Genomic DNA, 24150 nt, shown 5'->3' with positions numbered 1-24150 from the left:
TCTCTGCCCCTCCCCTGCTCGTGCTCTGTCTCTCTCACTCTCAAAGACAAACATCAAAAAAAAAAAAAAAGTGCGACTAGTAAGACTTTGGGGTCACATTCCCATCAGCGTGACTGTTCCCTGCCTCAGTTTCCTCTCCACCTCACAGGTGAGGATAGTCTCTAGTAGCTACCTTGAGATTTCAGGGGTATCCACAATGCTCCCTTGTGACAGAGACTTGAGGCCCAAGGTTAGAATGCCCAGAAATGTTTAATTTGTCGGTTGCAGCACGGTGCTAAGGAACAACATGGTTGTCTCCAAGAGACTGAGGGGCAGGAGGGGACCGGAGAAGCAAGCCCTCCTGGGGGCTGGGCATGCCGGCTGCCTTTTTGGTTGGGGGCTGGGCCTCCGACCCCAGCCCCAGGAGACCCAAGGCTGTGTTGAAGAGGTTGATGGGGGTGGAACCATCGGTGATGAGCGTTGATTTCAGGCCCAGGCTCTGGAGCAGTTTCACCTTGAGGAGCAAGAGGGAAGAGTCAGTCCCCTGTTCCTTTTCTTGTCTCCTTGGCCACCACCCACACTTATCGCACTCTGCAGCTGTCACCCGAGCCATCCTCCTAGGATTAGTCGTGGACAATAAGCGAGGTGTATCAGGGGAGACTGAAGGTTTCACCGGGGCTTAGAAGGCCTGAAAGACCCGGCCCCACTGTAGCTGCTTCCAGAAGCTCACCATTCCACCCTCGGTCGCGGCCATTCAGTCCTTTCTGTTCCTTAAACGCACTGAGTTCTGTCGTCCTTGTGTCTTTGCACATGGAGCCTCTCCCAGGAAGCTCCCGTCAACTCTACATCGGCCTCAAGTATCCCCTCTTCCGAGGGACTCTCCCTAAACCAGCCAGCATCCCTGGCTCGACTTCCTTCAAAGCACTTGCCACGGACTGGGGTTCCACTTGATGACCATCCGCCCCAGGGGCTGCAGCTCCCTGCCGAAGCTAGCACAGTGCCTGACAGAGGCCACCGTGCACAAGTTCTACAGGCTGGGACACGGGGACAGTTTCACCTCCTCTCCCCTCCGCCCCCAGCATCATCTTTCCAGATATGTCTGCCCCAGCTCTGCCTTCTTGGTTTCAGATATGGTCCCAACACACACACACACACACACACACGCACACACACACCAGCCCCCTCCCCACTCTGACCTGCATCTCTGGCCCAGCCACAGCAAGGTCCCTGATGGTGCTGGGGCCCAGGGCCTCCGTCATCTGCTTGAACTTCTTCACCTCCACCTCCGCCAGCTGCTGGGCCTTGCTCACCTCCAGCTCCAGCTGGGCCCGGGCATAGACCAGTTCTAGTTCTCGCACTTTCCGTACCCGCTGGAGCTCAGCCTCCTGGAAGGGGGTGGGGGGAGAGAACGCAGCATTGTGTGGCCCCTGGGAACTGTCCCAGCAAGCCAGAGAGAACAGAGGCCAAAGGGATGGAACTGTAAATGGACAGTCAATTTGCCAGGTGACTCCTGGCCAGGCTGCCTTGTAGCTGGCGACTGGTGGGAGTCCTCAATCCAAGCCTTGGTTCTGCCATCTGTAAAATGGAGACAGTACCCGCCGCCTGAATGGGACTTCAGGCATTAAATAAGACCGTGCGTGTAAGACACGTGCAGCACTTTGCACAAAGCTGGCCAACGTGTGAGTGCACATTACACAGAAGACAGAGGTCATCATGCCCGGAGGGGAAAGGTGGTTAAGCGAATAGACACAGGGCAAAGGACTTTATAAACCACGGAGTATTTAAATAGGGCCTTACATCGGGACACCTGGTCTCCCACTCCTCTCCAGGGCTGCAGTGATGGGGCCTCTTCCAGACCCCCTTCCACAGGCATCGCCCCCACTCACCGTCTCAATGGCCAAGGCCTCGGCTTTCAACTTGGCCTGTAGCACGGAGCCTTCTCCCTCGATGCGCAGGGCCTCAGCGCGGGACTCGGCCTCCGCCTTGGCGGTCCCCGTGCTCTCCACGGCAGTGCTGGAGGGGCGGCGGGGGTCAGGGGACGCCAGGAGGAAGCCCAGCCCTGCCCTCCTCCACCCTCACTTCTGGGCAGCAGAAGTCACACTCGTCTCAGTCCCTCCACCAGCTGCTTTCCAAGACCGGGCCCTCTTTTCCTCTGGTTCTCAACCCACCTCAGAGCCTCCAGCTCCAAGAGTTCGCGGCGAGCCTTTTCAGCTTCGGATTGGTCCAAGATCTTCTGCCTCTCAAGCCGGCCGCGGGCTTCTTGCTCAAGTCTCTGAGCCTCGTGCCTGGACGGGAGAGGGGACTGGGAAGATGCTGGCCATCTTCCAAGATGCGAGCCAGCTCTCCAAGGGCAGGGACCGCCAGTCTGCTGGGGGTGCCCGCGGGAAGCACTCAACGTGCCAACGGAAGAACGGCGTGCGCGCTCACAGCCTGGCACGATTGCAGGCGCAGGGGAAGGGACGGACTTGTGACCCGAGGCCCCCGCTTCCACACAGCCCACCCTCCAGTGGGGAGAAACAAAGGGACGTGGTTGATTTCGGACAATGACAAGTTCCCTGAAAGTGGGTGACGGGACACCAAGCAGAGCGGGTGCTGCTTCAGTTGGGGCAGAAAGAACTGGGCTCTGCGAGGAGGCGAGCTTCGGGCTGAGGCCCGAGGAGGAGGCCGGCTGAAGCGCTCTAGGCGAAGAGCATTCTGGCCGGAGGGAACAGCCAGCGCAGAGGGCCCGCAGCGGGGAGCACGGCTGTGCATCTGAGGGGCAGAAAGAAGCTGGTGGGATTGGAGCACGTGAGCCTGGGAGAGGCTGGAAGGTGAGGTGGGGGAGGTAGGCCTGGATCCCCGGTGCCCGGAAGGACCATGGAACAAGTTTGCGTTCTAGCACAAGCAAGGTGAGAAGCCACAGGAGGGGGATGGCACCTAGTGGTACTTTTTTTTTTTTTTTTTTTGAGAGAGAGAGAGAGAGAGAGAGAGAGACAGAGAGAGAGAGAGAGAGAGAGAGAAGTCAGGAAGGGGCAGAGAGAGGAGACACGGAATCCAAAGCAGGCTCCAGGCTCCGAGCTGTCAGCACAGAGCCCGATGCGGGGCTCGAACTCACAGACCGTGAGATCATGACCTGAGCCGAAGTCGGACGCTTAACCAGCTGAGCCACCTGGGCGCCCTGTCCTAGTCGTATTCTTCAGTGGGCCATGCCATCTGCTAAGGGTGATCGCAGGCCGTCCGTAGGCGGGGGCGGGGGGAGGGCACCTTGTTACCCAGGTCGTGGCAGTGGGCCGAGGGAAGGACTCGGGAGAGGTCTGGCCCGCAGTGGGCACTGTGGGCAGTGGGGAAGCCCTGCCCCCAGGCCTCACTCACTTGGCAGCTGCCTCCTGGGAGTTGGTGGTGATCTCAATGGCCAGTTGGACGCTGCGCTGTAAGGCGTCCCGGGTCCTCTGGTCCACGGGCTCCACCGACTGCACGTCCACGCTGCTGACCACCAACCCGTTTTGGGGGAAGACGGCCCGGTCCCGGGGCTGGGGCAGAGCCCTGCCGTCGAGCCCCTTGGTTTCTGGGGTCTCAAAGCCAAAGACAGCAGTGCGAATAATGCGGGCAGAATTCTTATGGAAGTCATCGAAGGTGACGGAGGCCACGGCCCCCCGCACCCGGGACGCGATGGCCTTGCAGGCGTCACCCACGAAGTCAGGCACTGAGAAGAGCTTGGCTGTCTCCTGTGGGTCCTTCCGGTCCCTCAGCTCAAAGTGCCTGTGAACAGAGAGGCCCAGAACAGGGAAGCCATCTTCCTCCAGGAAACGGCAACTCTCGTCTTTGAAAAGGACTCCGGCCCCCACCCCCCGTCACTGGCCAGGGTCTCCCACGACAGAGAACGAGAATTGCTACCCACCATGGGCCCAGGTGAGAGACCATCTTATTCTCCCAGCCACCCTAGGAGGTGGGGATGAGCACTATCCCCTTTTACAGATGAGGAAAGAGAGGCCCAGAGAGGTTAAGTGACAGGCCCAAAGTCACATCATATGTGGCAAACCAGAAAGGTGAACTCAGGCAGCGTGGCTCCAGGGTCTATGCTCTTAGCGACCATGCTGCAGTGCCCCCCCGCCCCAGAGAGGTCAGCGCCCCCATCTGCCCCTGTCACAGTCCTGGCCACTCCGCCCAGAGGTGGGTGTGGTGGGGCACAGCCACCGTATGGGACTCCCCTCCCCCCTCTCCGGTCACCGCCATTTGAGCTCTAACTACGTACAGGGCACTGTTCCAATTCTCACCGCATCCCTTCGACCGCCCCATGAGGCTGACGGTTGTCACTCTCATTTTACAGATTGGGAGATGGAGGAAAGCACCGAGTCACTGGCCTAGGTCCACAGCTAGCAAACGGCAGGGCCGGGACCCAGGCAGCGAGCCCCAGAGCCTGTGCTTGGGGACATCTGCCCACTCGCACTGGGTGTGTCCAACCGACATTTTCACGACCTTGCAGTTATGTGGTTGGCTGAACGTGAGCCCAGCGCTGCGGGACCCAGGGCTCTTCCTCCTGGCTCCCCCACCCCCCGGGCCCTCCCCACCCCTCACCAGTTGTAGGCGAGCTGCAGCTGCAGCCTGGCATGGTCTGCTGTTTCGATGGTGATGACGTCTGTGAAGAAGTCAGGCCCGAGCAGCAGGCAGAGAGCGCGGCGGGCATGGGGACGCTTGGGCCTCCCGGCCGAAAGGGACAACACGGTGAACTGCTCCTCGGGACCCAGCGACACCAGCTCGGGCCCAAAGACCACACTGCAGAGGGAGCCGGGAGTCAGACACACGGAGAACCCCTCCCGCCTCGTCCCCCTCACCCCCGGTGGCCCTTCCCGCCTCCCCCCTCCCCCCCAGTAGCCTCCCCAACTGCCCCCCCCCCCGAACGGCCCCTCACCGAGCTCTCTTCTCTCTGTAGTCATACACCTGCACAGCAGCGTTGTGAGGGACCCGGTAGCTGACCACGCGGGTCTTGTTCCGGAGAGGGGAGGGCTGGGGGGTCTTGGGCATCTCCTTCACACCCCTGTCTGCCAGCGGGTCCTGCCCCTTGTTCAGCAGATCCTCCACCCCAGGAGGTAGCTCTTTCTCCCACAGGACTTCGTCCTGGGTCAGCATGTAGGTGCTTCCAATCACAGCTCGTACCTTGAGAGAGAACGGGGAGGGACGTCACCCGGGAAGGGAAGGGGGAAGGACCCAGCCGGCAGCCCGGTGGTGGGGGAGGGTAGCTTGGCGCTGTGGCCAAACATGGTCTCTGGAACGAGGCTGTATTCAGATGCACCGGCTGCTAGCTCGGTCGTCTTGGGCGCACCCCTGCTTTGGTTCCTCATCCGCACAGGGTTGAGGAATGAATGACATCTCAGATGTCTAGTGCTGAGAACTTGGCACGTGGTAAGGGCTTCAGAGGATTTCTTCTGGAACTTTCCTTCTGGGGGCAGCTTGGAGGGCATCGGAGGGACAGATGCCATCAATCCTAGGACCTAGGTAACATTCGCTAACACTTCCTAGGATTCTGAGCTCTACTTTCAGGTTGGCGTCTTAGAGAAAGAGGTTGGAGATGTGGTCCTAGGTCAGACCAAGGTCAAGGCTTCAGATTGGGGGGGGGGGGGTTGGCAAAGAGGAAAAATTCCACCTGGATAAGGGGATGGGGGAGGAATTTGGTTCTTGCTGTTCCCAGGCCACTCCCCAGTTAGATCTTTATGCTGGGGCCAGTTCTGCAGTGGAGACAGAGTCCTTAAACCTGGCTCATCTTCTCCCTGGGGAGCTTCTCAAGTTTGCACTTCGCTATTTACAACAAAGGGAAGGCAGATACTCCACGGGATGCCGGCCTGCTCGGATGCCACCACCAAGGCTGTCGAAGTCTCCTCCCCCATCTCCACCACGCACCTGTCCCCGTCAGCCCCGAGCAGGCCACCACCGTGGCCGCACAACAGTAAGGGTGCCCATCCCTCAGCTGTTACCCTTCCAGTCTTGATATCCTGCACGTAGATGCCCTCATTCTCGTCCAGAGGGATGGCCTGACGTTCTTCTACCACCTCTACCTTGGCAGAGGGCACGTACTCCAGGGGCCCGCGGATGAGCCAGTTGTCCCCAGCCTGGTGGGAGACCTTCTCCTCCTCTTCTCCCTCCTCCAGGGGTTGCAGGGCCCTCAGCAGCAGCCCCTGCTGCTCTGACAGCACATATATATCCTGGATGCCTCGCTCCAGCCTCTCTCCAGGCTGGAGGAAAAAAGACTTCTCGCCCTAGTGGAAAGACATGGGGTTAGAAGCGGTTGCCACCCAGAGTCGTGACTGCCTCTGATAGCGCCTCTTTTGGTTCCTGTGGCCACAGGCTTGTGATGAGGACAGGAGCCCCAAAAGACCCTCCTGACGTTCCCACCGTAATACAGCGAAGCATTATCGGGACCATGAGGCTCTCGACAAATGCCCACAGATCTCGTCTGGTCAAACCGCCCTTGATAAATCCTGTAAACCGTCAGGACCTGGACCCTCACAAGCTCAACCGTTAAGAATAAACCTCTTGGAGGGCCTGGGTGGCTCAGTCGCTAAAGCGTCCAACCCCCCCCCCCCTTTTTTTTTTTAAATTCATTTTTGGGAGAGACAGAGCATGAGTGGGGGAGGGGCAGAGAGAGAGGGAGACACAGAATCCGAAGCAGGCTCCAGGCTCCGAGCTGTCAGCACAGAGCCCGACACGGGGCTCAAACTCACTAACTGCGAGATCGTGACCTGAGCTAAAATCAGACGCCCAACTGACTGAGCCACCCAGGTAAGTGTCCAACCCTTGATTTCAGGGCAGGTCGTGATCTCATGGTTTGGGAGTTTTGAGCCCCGCATCTGGCTCTGTGCTGACAGTGTGGAGCCTGCTTGGGATTCTCTCTCTCTCCCTCCATCCCTCCCTCCCTCCTCACCACCCCCGTCCCTCCCATGCACTCTCTCTCTCTCTTTTTCAAAACTAAACATTAAAAAAAAAAAGCTTAAAAAAAAATAAGAATGACCCTCTTGTTGCTCATTTCTCCCATGCGTTGTTTTCTTGGGATGGTGTCGTCCAGACATTGGCAAACTCAGTTTCTGGGCCAAATCTGGCCACTATTATTTTTTTTTTAACAATCTATTTGAGATATAATCTATATACCATACAATTTTTCCGGTTAAAGTCTACAATTCAGTTGTTTTGGCATATCCACAGAGTTGTCTGATCATCTCTAGGATCTAATCCCAGGGTTTTCATCACCCTGAAAAACTCATTAGCGGTTCCTCTCTGTCCATCCCTACCCCCTCTAACCACTAATCTATTTTCTATCACTACGGATTTACCCATTTGGGACATTTTGTATAAACGGAACCACACAGGGGTGCGTGGCTGCCGCAGTCAGTTGAGTATCCAGCTCTTGATTTCAGCTCAGGTCGTGATCTCAAGGTCATGGGATCAAGCCCCACATCTGGCTCCGCACTAAGCATGGAGGCTGCTTGGGATCCTCTCTCTCTCTCTCCTCTCTCTCTGCCCCTCCCCCCCCCCAAAAACTACATTTTGAAAAGTAAAATAAATGGAATTAAACAATTCCAAGTACTAGCTGAAATACTAATGTAGTTTTTTTTAATGTTTATTTGTTTTTGAGAGAGAGAGAGACAGAACGTGAGTGAGGGAGGGGCAGAGAGAGGGAGACACAGAATCCGAAGCAGGCTCCAGGCTCTGAGCTGTCAGCACAGAGCCCGATGTGGGGCTCAAACTCACGAGCTCTGAGATCACGACCTGAGCTGAAGTCGGACGCTCAGCCGACTGAGCCACCCAGGCGCCCTGAATGCTGATCATTAGCACACGAGCATCCGTACGTGCTTATTTCCTTTTATAGCTGAAGGATATTCCATTGTGTGGATACGCCTCAATTTGTGATCTGTTCATCCACTGCTAGACATTTGGGCTATTTCGGGAAGTAAAATGTTACGGGAACACAGAGGCACTCGTTCATTTACAAGCTGTCTATGCTTTTGCTCCAACAGTACAGTGGAATGTGCTCCCAAAGCCCAAAGTATCTACGATCTGGCTCTTTACAGAAAAGTGTGTCGATCCCTGGTAGTCCCATGTATAGTTAAGAGAGGGGTGAGGTGGGGTGGGGAGAAGCGTAAACCAAGAGATTTGTTTTATGCATGATGACAAGGTTTCTAGAACAGCGGGTACGGATGGGACCCGGGAGGTGCTCCCAGAAGAAACTGTGTGGAAACTGAGGTTGGGGGCCACCAGGGAGATCAGGGGGACTCTGTCTCAAAAGATAGAACTAGACGTGCAAGGACACAGAGGGAGCCAGAACGAGCTTGGTGCTTCTAGAACATGTACCTGGGGTGGGAGGAGGGAAGGAAGAGGTCCGAGGGCCTCCACTCAAGGGCATTCACCCTCCCAGAGCAGAGCTCCAGGTGAAATGGAGGCACTCACCTTGACCACACGCTTCTGCCCCAGCTGGTTCTTGCCATCCGGGCCCACTGGGTCGAGAATCACACAGTAGTTGCGGGGGCCCAAGGTGGTGATGGGCACGACCCCCAGCACCTCCTCGTAGACATCTGGCACATGGGCCTCCGTGTCCTGCACGGTCACCAGCCACTCCTCCCCCGTGCGACGGGTCACTCCTCTCAAGTCTCGGAAGTTCTGCCGAGCCCGGAGGTGCAGGGCCGTCTGTAGGACAAGAGGTCGGGGCGTTTGGGGAAACCGATCTCCAAGTTCCTCAGGGGACCTGGGAGCCCCACTGGCCACTAAGTGCTCCCAGGCCTGACCGCCAGTCTCCACCAACCCAGGAGGGCATTTTAACCCTCTCAGAGGACTCAGGATACCCCTCAGGTAACTGACCTCTGCAGTTTTCTTTTAGTGGCCTTAGAAATATTGCTTCTCTTTCACGTTCATGTCCTCTGCCACTATTCTCTGCCACTCAGAGTGATCCCTACCCCAGGGTCCCTTAACCCCCCAGAGCACAGACCTTTTCTGTGAGGATCACGGCGTCCACCAAATCCAGAACCTCCTCAAACACTCCCGGGAGATATGCCCCCACGGAACGCACCAGCCATTCTTCCCCTGGGTCGGGTGAAGGGTGGGGGTTGGGGGGAGGGAGAAGCCATGTCAACATGACAGCAGGGTCAGGGGAGAGCCCGCACAGGGGGGGGGGGTTAGGGAAAGCAGCAGTGGGCAGCCCCCAAAAGCTTATAAGAGAGATCCCAGGGAAGTACTTCCTCCCAGGCTGCTAGTGGCCATCCCCAACCCTGTGGGCAGAGCACGGCCTGTCCGCCCCCATCAGCACCCCTTATCGACCCCACCTGTCACCCTCTCCTTGCCGTCCCGGTCCCAGCACTCCTTGCGGGCCCTCAGCCGCAGGGCCTGGTTCTGCCTGATGACTGTGGCCTGGATAATCTCCAGGACCTCCACCTCCTTCTGGGGGATATATGTGCCTGGGGAGGGGAGAAGAGGCTGGAGGTGAGCATGTATCAGAGCTATAGTGGAAAGGCCAGGAGCCTCTGACCCGGACTCCGGCCGACGGAAGGAACTTACCAGGTCCTTCAAATAGCCACTCATCTCCTGCCACCACCTTCTCTCCATTCTTATCCTCAAAATCCAGCAACGCCTTAAGATGGAGGGCAGTGTTGGGCATAACCACCTGCAGTGGAGTGATGTCCTGACAAGGGAAGAAGGGAGGTCATGGGACATCCAGTACTGTGACTCCAGGAGTCATGCCCAATACCTTGGAGGTCAGAGTCCGCAGCATCCATCTTTATAGGTCCCCCCAAAAGCTGCCAAGTGGAATGCACAAGGTAGGGGTAGTCCCAAAGCCATGTGACCTGAAGAACTAAAACAGCTGACCGAGCAAGAGGAAGCCACTACCAATGAGCCAAGAACACACGATCCTCTGTAGGAAGTGCTTAGAAGTGGTTCTGAATTAGAAACCTAGGTTGGGAAACTGGGACACACCTCAAGGCCTAGTATGCCCCGGGGAAGTGCGGAAAGTAAGGAAGTGGGAAGCCTGGACGGCTGTAACAGGCATGCTTTGGCACGTGGCTTTGTCATCAGGGTTGCTTCATGGTCACAAGATGGCCACCGTGCTCCAGCCATCACGTCTCTTTTCATCAGGAAGGGGGACCTGGCAATAAGCATCCAAACCTTTTAGAAGTTTGTAGGAAGGTTTCTAAGAGTAGAACTTCACTTGGTCTTTGATCTGAGGGAGGCAGGAAAGGAGAGAAAGAGGCTCAGAGAGGCTGGAAGAGATGTGCCCAAGGTCACACAACTAGTGATGAACGGGATCCGGACTTGAACCTCAGTCTTTAGTGAAGCTTAGCTGCCTGCCGCTCCTTTCTCTGACCAGAGTGACCCAGCGCGGAAAGGCCGAGCAGCTCTACTCTCTCCCCAGTGACCACACACTGGGTTGGAGGCAGGCGAGCCCTTCCTTGTGCATCTTCAATGGGCACAGCACCTGGCTGATTGTGGTAGGGGCAGGCTACACACACACACACACACCCATCTTCCTGGATTGGAAGTGTCCAGCAGGTGATAAGACAGATACAGACCCCTGTCTCCAAGTACACCATGGACAGTGTCAAGGGACAGAGGTTGCAAAAACCTAGGGCACATCAGGAAAAGCCCTCTGGGAGTGGCTTTTGAGCAGGGGCTCAAAGGAAGAGCTGGCTTTTGATATAAAGGTGCAGGAAGAGGAGAAAGTGAGATTTCTGGAAGGATCGTGGGGGTTTTTCACCTCCCACATCTACTCTATCATCATTTTCTCCCTGTTCCGCTGAAAGCTACATCTACCTTTATCGCTGCCATTCCCCTCACCTAAGTCACCATCTCTTGCCTGGATAATGGAAAGATCTTCCTAATCTGTCTCCTGGCGGCCACCCTGGTCTCCTTCCTGTCTGTCCCCCACGCCACTGCAGGCTTCCAGCTCAGGTGACTAGGTACCCAGTAGTATCGCCACATAAGATTGGGAATGCGGGAGAAGAGCAGATTTGGGGGGAAGGGAAAGTGTCGGGTTTGGATGTCCAGTAGGAACTGGCAGCGGGACATCCAGGAGAGAGCCTCCCACAGGCAGCTAGGGGCTCACAGGTCAGCAGCTCCCAGCGATGGTACAGGGGTGGATGTCTAACATAGACGAAGTGGTCAAGGCCACGGGAGCATGAGAGGGCTCACAGGAGGTTCAGGACAGAATCTGAAGGCAGAGGGCAGGAGAGGAGAGGGAGACATCGAAGAAGATGGAAAGAGATATCCACAGAGTAAAACAGGAAGATAAGTTTTAGCGGGGGGTCGGGTGGAGGGGAAAAAAAGACAAGTTTTTTTTTTTTTTAAGTGTTTATTTTGAGAGAGAGAGAGAGAGAGAGAGAGTGAGCAGGGGAGGGGCAGAGATGGAGACAGAGAATCTCAAGCAGAATCCACGCCCTTAGCGCAGAGCCCAATGCGGGGCTTGAACTAATGAACCATGAGATCGTGAGCTGAGCCAAAATAAAAAATCAGACACTCAACCAAGGGAGCCACTCCAAAAAGACAAGTTTTAATAACAGGGCAGGTCAACAATGGTTGTGGCTAAGAAGACCCGTGAGACACAGAATGTCCACCCAGGTTAGGAATTAGGAGTTGGGAGGCCTTGGAGCCTTGTGAAAGCAAGTTCAGTGGAGGTGGGGGGCGGGGGCAGGGGCCAGATGTAGGGGCTTGTGAGGAAATGGGGCAGAGGACATCAAGCAGTTATCAAAGGGTAAGTATGAAAGGAAAGCAGCAGCAGTAAATAGCTAGAAACTGGATTTATATATAGGGCCCTCATAAAAGTTCCTACTTTTAAATTTAAATTTCAGGGGCGCCTGGGTGGCTGAGTCGGTTGAGCGTCCGACTTCAGCTCAGGTCATGATCCCGCGGTTTGTGCGTTCGAGCCCCGCGTCGGGCTCTGCGCTGACAGCTCGGAGCCTGGAGCCTGCTTCGGATTCTGTGTCTCCTTCCCTCTCTGCCCCTCCCCCACTTGTGCTCTGTCTCTCAAAAATAAATAAATGTAAAAAAATTTCACATGCGTATCCTGGGACCCAGCAATTCTTAATAGTTTCTACTCTTAAAGAACAGCAAACACTATACGTGCCTGGTTGGCTTAAGTTGGTAGAACATGGAACTCAATCTCAAGGTTGTAAGTTCAAGCCCCAGGTTGGGTGCAGAGATTACTTAAAATCTTTCTTTCTTTTTTTTTGTTTTTTTTTTACATTTATTTATTTATTTTTGAGAGAAAGAGCACAAGTAGGGAGGGGCAGAGAGAGAAGGAGACAGAATTCAAAGCAGGCTCCGGACTCTGAGCTGTCAGCACAGAGCCCAACACAGGGCTCGAACTCAGAAACTGTGAGATCATGACCTGAGCCGAAGTTGGACGCTTAACTGACTGAGCCACTCAGGCGCCCCTAAAAATAAAATCTTGAGAGGCCCTGATGGCCGGTTAAGCGTCCGACTTTGGCTCAGGTCATGATCTCACGGCTCCTGGGTTCGAGCCCCACATCGGGCTCTGTGCTGACAGCTCAGAGCCCAGGGCCTGCTTTGGATTCTGTGTCTCCCTCTCTTTCTCTGCTCCTCCCCCACTCACACTCTGTCTCTCAAGAATGAATAAACATTAAAAAAATTTTTAATTAAAAAAAATCTTGAAAAAATGTTTTTAAACACACACACACACACACACACAAACAGCAAACAGAAACATGAACAAGGACACACAGACAAGGATACTCGTCGCAACACTGTTTTTCCTTATAAATCGGAAACACCATGAATGATACTCAACAGGAAAATGGCTGAGCTTTTAGCATCATCTGGAATTACATAGAACAAATGAGACTTACATAACAATATGCAGAAGCTCATTCAAAATACACTGGCAAGTGACAATGTGATAGCTTTATGCAAATAGGTTATAGTTGATATGATTTTTTTTTTTTACATATACTTATGTTAATGCATAAACATATCTGGAAGCACAGACCCTGAATGGATGACAGTAGAGGGCTCTGGCGAATGGTGAGTAGAGATTGGGGGCAGAAGTCACGAAGGACCTTACAGCCTTCTGGATGTATTCTTTAGAATGAAAGCTTCTGCAAGTAAGCCTTTAAGGGCAGAGAAGGATAGAAGAGACAGAGCATATTTATTGGCCAAGAGAAAGGCAGCAGTAGTGGGGAAATTAAAGACAGAGGAAAGAGAAGCTCCAGGTGGGGTTACAGGTTAAGTGTTGGACTTCGGCTCAGGTCATGACCTCATTCATGTTCAGGACTTCGAGCCCCCCATCGGGTTCCACGCTGATGACGCAGCACCTGCTTGGGATTCTCTCTCTCCCTCTCTCAAAATAAATAAATAAACTTAAAAAAGATAGAAGTATATAAACTTACCCAAGGAGGTGAAAGAACTGTACCCTGAAACTACAAGACATTGATGAAAGAAATTAAAGGAGACACAAATGGAAAGACATTTTACTCTCATGGATTAGAAGAATATTGTTAAAACGTCCATACTGCCCAAAGCAATCTACAGATTTCATGAAATCCCTATCAAAATACCAACAGCATTTTTCAGAGAACTAGAACAATCCCAAAATCTGTATGGAACCACAAAAGACCCGGAATAACCAAAGCCATCTTGAAAAAGAAAAACAAAGCTGGAGGTAGCACTATTCCAGATTTCAAGTTCTATTACAAAGCTGTAGTGATCATGACAATATGGTCCTGGGGCAAAAATAAACATAGATCAATGGAACAGAATAGAAAGCTACAATTACAGGGTCAATTAATCTTTGGTAAAGGAGGCAAGAGAATGCAATGAGAAAAAGTCTTTTCAACAAACCGTGCTGGGAAAACTGGACAGTTACATGCAAAAAAAAAAAAAAAAAAAAAAAAAAAAAAAAAAAAAAAAAAATGCAAGGGTACCGCTTTCTTACACCATACCCAAAAATTAACTGAAAATGGATTAAGGACCTGAATGTGAGACCTGAAACCATAAAAATCCTAGAAAAGAGCACAGACAGTAATGTCTCTGACATTGACCATAGCAACATATTTCTAGGTATGGTCTCCTGAGCAAGAGAGATAAAGCAAGAACAACCTATTGGGACTACATCAAAATAAAAAGCTTCTGCACAGCCAAGGAAATAACCGACAAAACTAAGACAACCTACAGAATGGGAGAGACATATCCATAAAGGGTTAGAGTATCCAAAATATATAAAGAACTTACACAACTCAACATCAAAAAATAATCTAAATTAAAACAGACAGAAGACATGAATAGACACTTCCCCAAAGACATCCAGATGGCCAAAAGATACATGAAAAGATGCTCAACAGGACTCATTATCAGGGAAATGCAAATCAAAACCACAAGAAGATATCCCCTCATACCTGTCAGAATGGCTCAAATAAAAAACACATGAAACAATAAGTGTTGGCGAGGGTGTGGAGAAAAAAAGGAATCCTTGTGTACTGTTGGTGGGAATGCAAACTGGTGCAGCCACTGTGGAAAACAGGATGGAGGTTTTGCAAAAAATTCAAAATAGATCTACCGTATGATCCAGTCATCACCCTAAGGGGTATTTACCCAAAGAATGTGAAAACACTAATTGGAAAGGATATATGCACCCCTTTGTTTATTTCGGCGTTATTTACAATAGCCAAATGGTGGAAGCCCAAGTGTCCATCAACAGAAGAAAGGATAAAGAAGATGTGGCATATACACACAATGGAATATTACGCAGCCATAACAATAATGAAATCTCGCCATTTGCAACAACATGGATGGAGCTGGAGAGCATAATGGGAAGCGAAGTAAGTTAAAGACATACCGTATGATTTCACTCATATGTGGAATTTAAGAAACAAGTGAATAAAGGGAAAAATAGACAAACCAAGAAACAGACTCTTAACTACAGAGAACAAACAAACTCTGTTACCAGAGGGGAGGTGGAGGGGGATGGGTGAACTAGGTGAAGGGGGTAAAGAGTACACTTATCCTGATGAGCACTGAGTAAGCATATGGCATTGTATGGCACACCCAAGCCTAATACTGTAGGTTAATTACACTGGGATTAAAATAAAATAAAATTAAAAAGAGACACAGAAGGATAAGCCAGGTTCCCGGGGCCACCTGATGGAGGCCCCAACAGGTAGAAAGGAGATGAGCACAGATATAAAATAAGGGAAGGGAATGCAGACCCAGATCCTGCCAGATGGCCTGGACTTCTAAGTATGTGGCGAAGTTGTTTAAGAATGAGTGGGGCACCCAGGTGGCTCAGTCAGTCAAGCATCTTACTCTTGATTTCGGCTCAGGTCATGATCTCATGGTTCGTGGGTTTGAGCCGAGCCCTGAGTCGGGCTCAGGGCTGACATCGTGGAGCCTACTTGGGATTCCCTCTCTCCCTCGCTCTCCGCTCCTCCCCCACTCGTATGTGCTCTCTCTCAAAATAAATAAACTTTAAAGGGCTTCTTAAAGGGGCACCTCGGTGCCCCTTGGTTGAGTGTCTAACTTTGGCTCAGGTCAGGATCTTGCCGTTCGTGAGTTCAAGCCCCACATTGGGCTGTCAGCACAGAGCTGGCTTCGGGTCCTCTTTCCCTTTCTGTCTCCGCTCCTCCCCAACTCATGCACACGCAGGCGCTCTCAACATTAAAAAAATTAAAATAAAATGTTGGTGGCTCAGTCGGTTGAGCGTCCGACTTCGGCTCAGGTCATGATCTCACAGTTTGTGAGTTTGAGCCCCGCGTCGGGCTCTGTGCAGACAGCTTGGAGCCTGGAGCCTGCTTCAGATTCTGTGTCTCCCTCTCTCTCTCTGCCCCTGCCGAGCTTGCACTCTGTCTTTCCCTCTCTCAGAAATAAATAAACATTAAAAAAAAATTAAAAAAAATAAAATAAAATGCTACTAAAAAATAGGATAGAAAATAGGAAGGGAGTGGAAAATGATAAATATTTAGAGGCATGCAGAAAAAAAGTGGAGAGAAAGCTGGTTAGGAAGGAAGAGAACCACTGAACAGAGCTGGCCTGGAAATGAGCCGCTTGACCCATCAGCTACTTGTAATACTGTCATCTTTGTGGATCTGTCCTCATGGCCAGGAAGCCCCTCCTGGGTATGAGGACAGGAAGGACAGGTTGGGGTCACAGCAATCCAGGACCGGCTTTGGCCACAGGTCCTGCACATAAGAGACTGTTAAGATGACAACCTCCAGTTGGTGTAGGAAAGAGACCAGGAAGAGAATCTGAGGGACAGAAGACGGAATGAAAAGCCCTGAGGGGTCATGACAACTGAGGAGGCGGGGATTGAGTTTCCAAGGTGGGGGAGGTGGGAGAATAACCAGGTCCCGAGTGGACTGGCACCAGGAGGGGCTGCAGCAGAACAGAAGAATTGAGTTCAAGAAGGCCAAGTCATTGACAAGGTCATCACAAGGACATTAGTGAGGCTCCCATGAGTCAGAAGGGGAGGGGGAGGGAGGCCTGAGGCAGGCACCTTCTCAGTGGAGACCAGAAGTGAAGAGGTGTGGGCAGAGAGGGAGGAAAAGGAACGGCTCCATGACATTGGGCTCCAAAGAGGGAGAGGCCCTGTCCTCCTGGCCTGGAGGATGTGGGGTTTGAGAGAAAGAGCTGCTGTGGGCTGGGGAACCTAGGGAGCTTTCAACACTGCCCCCCCCCCCCCGCCCCCCCAACCACTCCCCACCCAGAGAGGGACTGAGCTGATCCGAGGTAGGACCTGGGTATGGGGGATTTTCAGGCCAGGGCCTGAGGGCCACGTAAACGAGGGCCAGGCCACAAGCGCAGGCCTGTGATGCCTTCCTGAGGAACGGTCACCAGTCTCCGAGCCCAAACTCATCTCGTCCACCATTGCGGTCACTGCCCACCAGACTGCCCAACAGTCTGGCACCGTTTGAGTGGATGAAATGCTCACACTTGGCATAATTGTTTAGCACCAGAGTGGTCGGGAGCTTCTAGCAGGCTCCAGAGCCTGGAAGGTCAGGAGGGGAGATGGGCTGACATCTCTCAAAGGAGGGGCGGGTCTGCTGTGGGCATTCGAGGAGGAAGGAAGGAAGCAGTAATTCTGTCCTTGGGGAGAACCTGCAAATGTTGCCCCCACCCGCTCCCACAGCCCCAGTTTGTTTTCCCTCCAGAAGGCAGCGCAGAGCCCTAGGACAAGGCGGCAGAACAGGCAGAATGATTATAGAGGAAGCAAGCCAAGTACCTTTTCCAGCACCTCCCCTGGGTACAGGGGGAAGGGGTCCTGGGCCAGCCGGATCTCTAGGTCAGCGTGGCGGAGCCGTACTTGCCCTGTGACGTCGAACAGCACCAAGCCCTGGGGATCCCGGGACACCGGGTTGGCCACTGTGCAGTAGTGGCGTGGGGGGACAGTCACCATGTGCATGGGGGCAAACAGGACCCTGTAGGAGGGTGAGAAGCAGTGTGAGGACCTGGGGGACCCTGTTCTCATTTCTGAAGGAGACAGTGAATGGGAGAGAAAGCGTCACCCAACCCAGGGCCAATCCTGCCTGGGAACAGGAAGGAGATGGACGGTCACGCCAGCCAGACTAACAGGCACCCCACGGCACAGTCCCAACACCAACCTCTCATTGTCCTGCCGGATGTAAGTCTTTGGCCCGACCTCCACGCGGGACACGTTGCTGTTCTGGTCCAGCACATGGATGTAGTGGTATGGGGGGATGCGGATGATGGACTCTTCGGTTGCCATGGTGACTCCTGAGCCCAGGGCAGCAGGGGGATAGACAGGTGGGGAGAAGATCCAACAAGATGAGCACAGGGGGCCGGCACGGGGCCAGCACGAGCCGGAGGACTGGCTGGAGATGGGGGAGTGGGCCTGTCCTCCTCCAGCTCGGATTATTTCACCCTTTTGAGCCCCACGCCAGCCGCTTCCTCTGTTCTCTCCACCCAGGGCACACAGCCCATCCAGACCTCATCCCTGCCGAGACCTGCTTGACACAATTAACCGCGGAAGCCCAGGTTGTTCTCTGCCTATTCCTTTCCCTCCCCAAACTGCCTGCAGCACCGGAAGGGGCTTTAGATGAAAACTCTGGAGGTGCCGGAGGTGGCCTTCACCAGCAGAGCAGGAGCAGTGACTGGGTGGCTCCCCGGGTCCTCCAGACACAGGCTTGTTTATTTCAGGGGATCCCGGGACCCAGCTGTATTGCAATGGTAGCCCACAGCCTAAGAATATTTACACTATCTTTGCACCCATGCCCCCCACACACATTTTCAGCAATCTGGGATGAACTGTTCAGACACGGGCCACCTCTCAAGGGAGGGATCCCTGGCGGAACTGGTGCTCCCATAGAGTCAGCTGGGTTGCAAACCCCAACCAAATTAGTCCTTTTCTCCCCAGTTCTCTCTGGTCTGTGGTCACTCTTGGTTTCCTGTGTTTGCAGGTAGGGGTGGGTGGGAAGGGAAAGGGAATGAACAAGTGCGTCTCTCACCCACCCCCATCCTACCTGCTTCTGAATCCTGGGTGGTTCAGGAAGGTCATGCCTCCTGCCTGAACCCCCGTCCCTGCCTCCAGCAGGCCTTGGACTTTGGACGATACATCCCTTGGGGTCACACAGAGGGAACCAAGTTTATTAGACAACTCAAAGCCCTGCCCTCTGAGACTTTGGTCAGGCCATTTTGAAGCCACCAGCAGAAAAGGAGGGACACTTCATCTGCCCCACCATTCAACTAACTTCTAACCTGAGAAGCGGGAGCGAGGACGGAGTGGCTTAGCGCAGGAGAAAGAGGCTGAAGCCCCAAAATTGCAGAAGCCAGGGAAAGGCACAAGAATTCTACTTAACCTACACACTCTGTAAAATTTTTATTTATTTTTTTGCTTAGCAATTGTGAGTTTCCACAACCTCCTGATTCCTGCTTCTCTTGAAGAATTAGGAGCTACACCCTGCATTTCCACCTAGCAAAACTGGCTAGAGTCAAGTCACAGCTGCTGCCTATAGATGTGACACCCCCCCACCGCCCAGGCCCGCCTGCCCCCTCCCCGCCAATCGTGCACTTACCACAATCTCCACGTGCTGTTCCTGTTGTCCTCTACCTAGGCTGCTGCACTCAACAACACCTGCCTGGCTCCTGCTTAAGTCTCTAACTCAGCATCATCTAGTAGAACCTTCTGTAATGATGGACATATTCTAAATCTGGATTCTTTGGACTGGTCACAGGCAGCTACTGAATACTTGCAATGTGACCAGGGGAACTGAGGAACTAAATATTAAATTTCCATCAAGGTGGCCAAATAAGGTTGGTCAGTCCCACATTACAGTGTACCTCCAAGTAGCTGAGTCCCAGGTAGGGACTATGGATCATTAGAGGCCACGCAGCAAATCAGTGGGATGAGAATCCCCATGGAATGCTTGGTCCTGTCCTTCTCTGGTGGCAGCCATGGGACAGTGGTTAGGGGCACAGATTCAGCCAGACTGCCCGGTCTTACGGTTCTGATTCCCTGCCTTGTACTGTTTAACATCTTACCTCATTTTGAAAGGTTACAGTTTTCACCTGTCTTCCTGGTACACTTTCCACATCAAAAGAATGTTCTGCTCTCTATCTTGCAACTTTGTATGGGATTTGACCTCGATACTTTTTTGTTGCTCTGGTTTATGTGAAGTTAATTCCCCGGGACTTGTAGGAGTGGCTTTTCTGACGTCAGGGCTCCCTCTTCTGTTGTTTTCAGGCAGTGTTTGAAAATACAGGGGCTGCCTTTCTGCTTTCCTTGATCTGTTCTCCTCCCCACTCTTATCTTGACCTTCTCTTTCCTTCCTCCCTATTGCCCAGTCTCTCTCTGCTGTGCTTCCAAAGTGGCTTCCTGAGGAAGCCCCCAAAGAGCCCCCAGGAGCCGGAAGTACCTGCATCCCTTACTGGATGGGGTAACTTCAGACAAGTCCATTGCCCTCCCTATACCCGTTTCCCGGCCTGTAAACTGTGAACGGATAGGGCATCTACCCGAGTTATGAGGACTGAGGTAATCATAAAGTACTTGGAACAGAGCCCGACTCTCCAGAAGCACTATGCTACTTATTGCTGAGGCAGGAATAGCCTGAGGCCCAGCTCCCTTAATCAGTTAGGGGATGTGGCCTAGCACCAGAGACCCCCTAACCCACCGGGCCTTAACCCCCCTTGCTGAGTGGTCAGAAAGCTGGCAAGTCTTGTGTCGCCCCAGCTGTGGGGCTAGAATGGCAGCAAAGAAGGGGCATCTGAAGGCTAAGTGAAGCCTTTGCCAGGTTCTCTGCAGGGTAGAAGCCTGGCCAGGAAGCCAGATGGGGGAGAGGAAGGGCTAGGGCTATAAGTGGAGGTGTGGACAGGGCTCCGTGAGGCACCCCCTAGGGAAGATCTGAACTCTAGAAGGCCATGCAAGGGCTGGGAAGCAGGCCCCAGGAACAGCCTCCAATGACTCCTTTTTGGACAATCCCCCACTCCCTATGGCTGAGGCCTCTCCACCATCTGTCATCCCAGCTGGGCCCAGTCAGGGGGGCTGAGAGCCTCACCCAGCTCAGTGACTCAGCTGAGAATCATCCTTATAGCTGATCTGGCTGGGCTTCTGCCTTGTTCCAAAGCCAAGCCCTTGTTTCAGTACTGGGACCCTATCTTATCCCCCCTGACTGCCCACTACCATACCCTAAAGCTGTGCCTTCCACCTAGACCACCTGCTGTTCACCCCAGAACAGACTTTGCTCTTATCCTCTTGCTATCTGTAAAAAGAAGCCTCCACGTATGACCTCTCCAGGGAGCCAGGGAAACCACTTGACTCAGGCAGCTTGTTTGTGACAAGTCCCAGATTTACACTTTTGGGGTGTACCAGATGACATGGATAGTCAGAACATTGTCTTTCCAGTAAGGCAGGCCCCTCAAAAAACAATGGTTAAGGATGATGTTGGCCTTTGGAAGGTCCTGCCTAGACCTTGGGGCTGGCCCCGGCACTCCAAATCCACTCATCCCCTCCCCTTCGGGGCCTGCTTCCAGGATCTGCCCCCTAGTCTGCTCTCTGCATACATGCCCAGCTTGGTCTGATCACACTTCCCCCAGATGTCATGAGCTTCCTGCAGGAATCCGTCAGCTGTTGCCCAAAGTCTCAGACACTGCACCACACCCACGAAGAAGGGGGGCGGGTAGTGGGTGGAAGGGCAGAGAACAAAACCTGTACGCAGAAGCTGCTTCATCCGCTAGTTAAGACGCAGCTATAGACCAGTGTCTTGGCTCCAAAGGAAACTTACAAAAAGGAAACTTACACTACAGCAAAACTCAATGAGCCTCTCTGGTCACTACCTGTCAGAGATCTTCAGGGTCAACTGTGAGTGCCTGGCACAGTGACTCAAACAGATGTCTGAGTGACCAGCTTTATGGTGTACTGGTCTGTAGTGAGCGACATCGGCATCACCTGAAGCTTGTTAGTAAGGGGGCTTCTCAGGCCCCACTCAAGAGCTGCTGAATCAGCCGGCATTTTAACCAGATCCCTCGTGATTTGGGCACATATTAAAGTACCAGCAACTCCGGCCTCAAGCAGCCACTCTCAGTCCTGGCTGTACTTGAGAGTCACCTGGAAGTCTTCGAAAAGCACTGATCTCTGGGGATTCTGACCTCAGTGGCCTGAGGTGGGGTGCAGACATGGCTAGATTTAAAATCTCTCCCACTGACCCTGATACACAGCAAAGATTGAGCTCTGTCAATCTGGGGCCACTTGCTAGCTCTGAGCCTTAGTCTCCTAGACCGAGAAATGGAAAGGAAGGACTATTTCCTGGGCCTAAAGAGATTAGTGACTACAGGATGGCTCTAGGGCACAGGAGCTCAGAGGGTGGCTGGGAGGAGGGAGAATAAAATGAGCTCAGATTACAGACTGCTCAAGGGCAGGGCATTTCGTTCAGCCTGGTCCATGGCAGGTCCAAGGAGCCCCCAAGCAGACCTGAAGCTGGAGGGGAAGTCAGTGACTCAGCCTGCCACCATCCTCCCTATCAAGCTCAGGTTTAGGGAAATGTACAGGACGCTCAACATACACAGGGGCTCATCGTTGCCGTTTCCCTGTGTAAACATTCTAGTCTTTGGAGAATGCAAGAGTCCCATTACTCAGGGACTGCTCAGAGGCTGTTTATTTACCAGCTTCCCAGTTTAGGGAGATTATTTCCTACTATAGGGGGACTAGAGTGGAAATTCAAGAATTTGTCTCCCACCAAACAGGTTTAAGAGCAGCTTTTTGGGAACTTTTCTTCCTAGGAAAGTGTTCTCTGAGCTCCAGCTCAACTACCTTGTGGGAGGAGGAGCAGCTTGGTGGCCTCACTGGGGACAGAACAGTTCTGCCAGCTCAGGATGCTCCTCGCCCTATCTTCACCCTACTTCCTGGATGCTGCCAATTAATGCCACTCATTGAAGATGAAGGTTGTCCAGTTGAGAAGTGACCCAGGAACCAGGCTTCAGAACCCCTGATCTAGATCAATGTTTTCTAAACTTGCTCCATCACAGGAACCAGCTGAGAGTGTTGCTCCTGTTCATGCTGATTCCCAGGCCTCATCCAGCCCCACCACACCAAAGTTTCCAGGAGACTCTAGAATGTGTGTCTTTGGCAAGAGTCCCCCAAATAACAGCTCCCACTTATTAGGAACTTAAACTGTGCCAGGCATTGTGTTAAGGACCTTTAATTCATTCATTTAATCCTCACAAGAACCTAGATTAGTTAGCAACATCACTCAGGATCATGCAATGATCAAAGGACAGAGCCAGAACTCAGCCTGGGATCACTGCTGCAGAGCTCCCAAACCAGGAAGCACAGAACAAGAACTTAGGACCCGGGTGGGGCAGATTATTCTCTGGGAGACAGGGTCAATGGCACTTCACAGCCGAGCATTTTCTGCGAGGGGGGCTAGGGGGGAGGGAACTCCTCCATCCAACAAGGAGGCCAGAGTCACTTTGGAGCCCTCAGGCTGTCCCTGGGCCATCCGCTCAGGGTGGCTGCTCTATCGGCTGGCTACTCCAGAGAGCTGCCCCACCCAGAAAGCTTCACCCGGGGTCAGGCTGGGTGCCCTGTTTGCCAAGGGCAGAAACAGGCAGAAGTTTCCAGGGAGCCCACTGACTGGCACCCCATGTAACAGCCAGCTTTCCCCCCTCACAACCCAGGGGACCACCCAGGCGGGAAACAGACAACACAGGGGACATCTGCCTCAGTTACCATCTCCCACCCCCATACTTCACTCCTGAGAGCCAGCTCTAAGATCCCCATAATCACAGACTGGCGGGTCCAAATGAGTTTCCTGTTTCTTGATTTCAGCCCCCACCCCCCCAACCCCCCCCCCCCCACAAAAGAGAAAATGAGAGAGCCTTGCTCAGCAACCCCCAAGCCTTCTAGAAGTCAAGGCTACCTTGAGATCACTTTGCTAACCACCTCCCAAATGGCCTGCTAGGATCACGGTCAGCATAGCCTTAAGTGAGGCTGTGGGAAATCCTCAACATTTGGCATAGATGAAGGATCTCAGTGTGTGGGGGGCGGGAATCACATTCTAAAAGCTCAGAGAGGACAGGCCAGAGCCGAAGTCCTTAGGAGGAGGAGGCAGAGGCCTACAGCAGGGACCCAGGAGAGAGTGCGAATGGACCCAACTTGCCTCTGCCCTAACTTCTGATGTGGGAGCCTGAAGTCAAGAGGCCTTCGATTTGGGGGGTGGGGGAGTGTTCGCAAGATAACAAGTTGATCTACGTTTACTTCAAAAGACAAAAAAAAAAAAAAAAAAAAAAAAATCCAGCAAGGAAAGCAAAACCTCCCACGGCCAAGCCTCTACCCACCTTCTTCCTCCTCCGGTTCAGAGATGTCTTACCTGCCCCGGCAGAAGCAAGGCCTTAGAAGGCAGGACGGGGCTAGGCGAGCCTTAAGGGACACAAGGCCCCACCAACTGTTTGGGGGCTTTGGGACCTGTACGAAGTACACCCAGAAGGAGTGCTGCCTGCCCCAGACCCCTCAGAGGGGGACACTCCCAGGCCCAGCCCTAGGGATCACTTCCCGGCAGGGCAGGCACTCAGGGGTGGGGCCTGGCCATTTAAAGGGCCCTCGCAGCTGGTTCTCTCTTCCTCCTCTGGGCGGCTTCTACTGCAGCTGAAGGCACTGCAGCCTCTTGGCTCTCTCGGTGAGGTCCCACCTCAGAGCCAGCTGGCAGTGCTGGAATGAGACCGGGAAGGGTCAGAGGGGCAGGTGCCGAGTTCACCTCTGCC

The 24150-nt window shown here is 53.2% G+C and overlaps 1 protein-coding gene across 4 annotated transcripts; it reads right to left on the bottom strand.

Moving 5' to 3' along the window:
- Positions 1–230: 230 nt before the first annotated feature.
- MVP (major vault protein) lies at positions 231–24112 on the bottom strand. Of its 4 annotated transcripts, none has more exons than XM_078439753.2 (15): positions 23728–24112; positions 17541–17673; positions 17162–17357; positions 9496–9619; positions 9264–9395; positions 8930–9024; positions 8395–8631; positions 5928–6209; positions 4868–5112; positions 4534–4731; positions 3331–3717; positions 2148–2264; positions 1866–1992; positions 1176–1364; positions 231–493 (listed from the first exon to the last, which is right to left on the bottom strand). In XM_078439753.2, exons 2-15 carry the CDS (start codon positions 17663–17665, stop codon positions 275–277), a joined length of 2673 nt encoding a protein of 890 aa, XP_078295879.1. In that variant the 5' UTR covers positions 17666–17673; positions 23728–24112; the 3' UTR covers positions 231–274. The 4 variants fall into 4 exon arrangements, with proteins under 4 accessions (XP_078295879.1, XP_078295880.1, XP_078295882.1 ...); XM_078439754.2 differs by having other exon boundaries at positions 23760–24112; XM_078439756.2 differs by lacking the exon at positions 23728–24112 and adding an exon at positions 23310–23693.
- Positions 24113–24150: the final 38 nt, after the last annotated feature.

This window comes from Panthera onca, chromosome E3 (assembly GCF_046562875.1).
Source record: "Panthera onca isolate mPanOnc1 chromosome E3, mPanOnc1 haplotype 2, whole genome shotgun sequence".
Taxonomy (NCBI): Eukaryota; Metazoa; Chordata; class Mammalia; order Carnivora; family Felidae; genus Panthera; species Panthera onca.
Note: the sequence above shows the minus strand (reverse complement) of the source record. Positions and strands in the feature narration are given on the sequence as shown.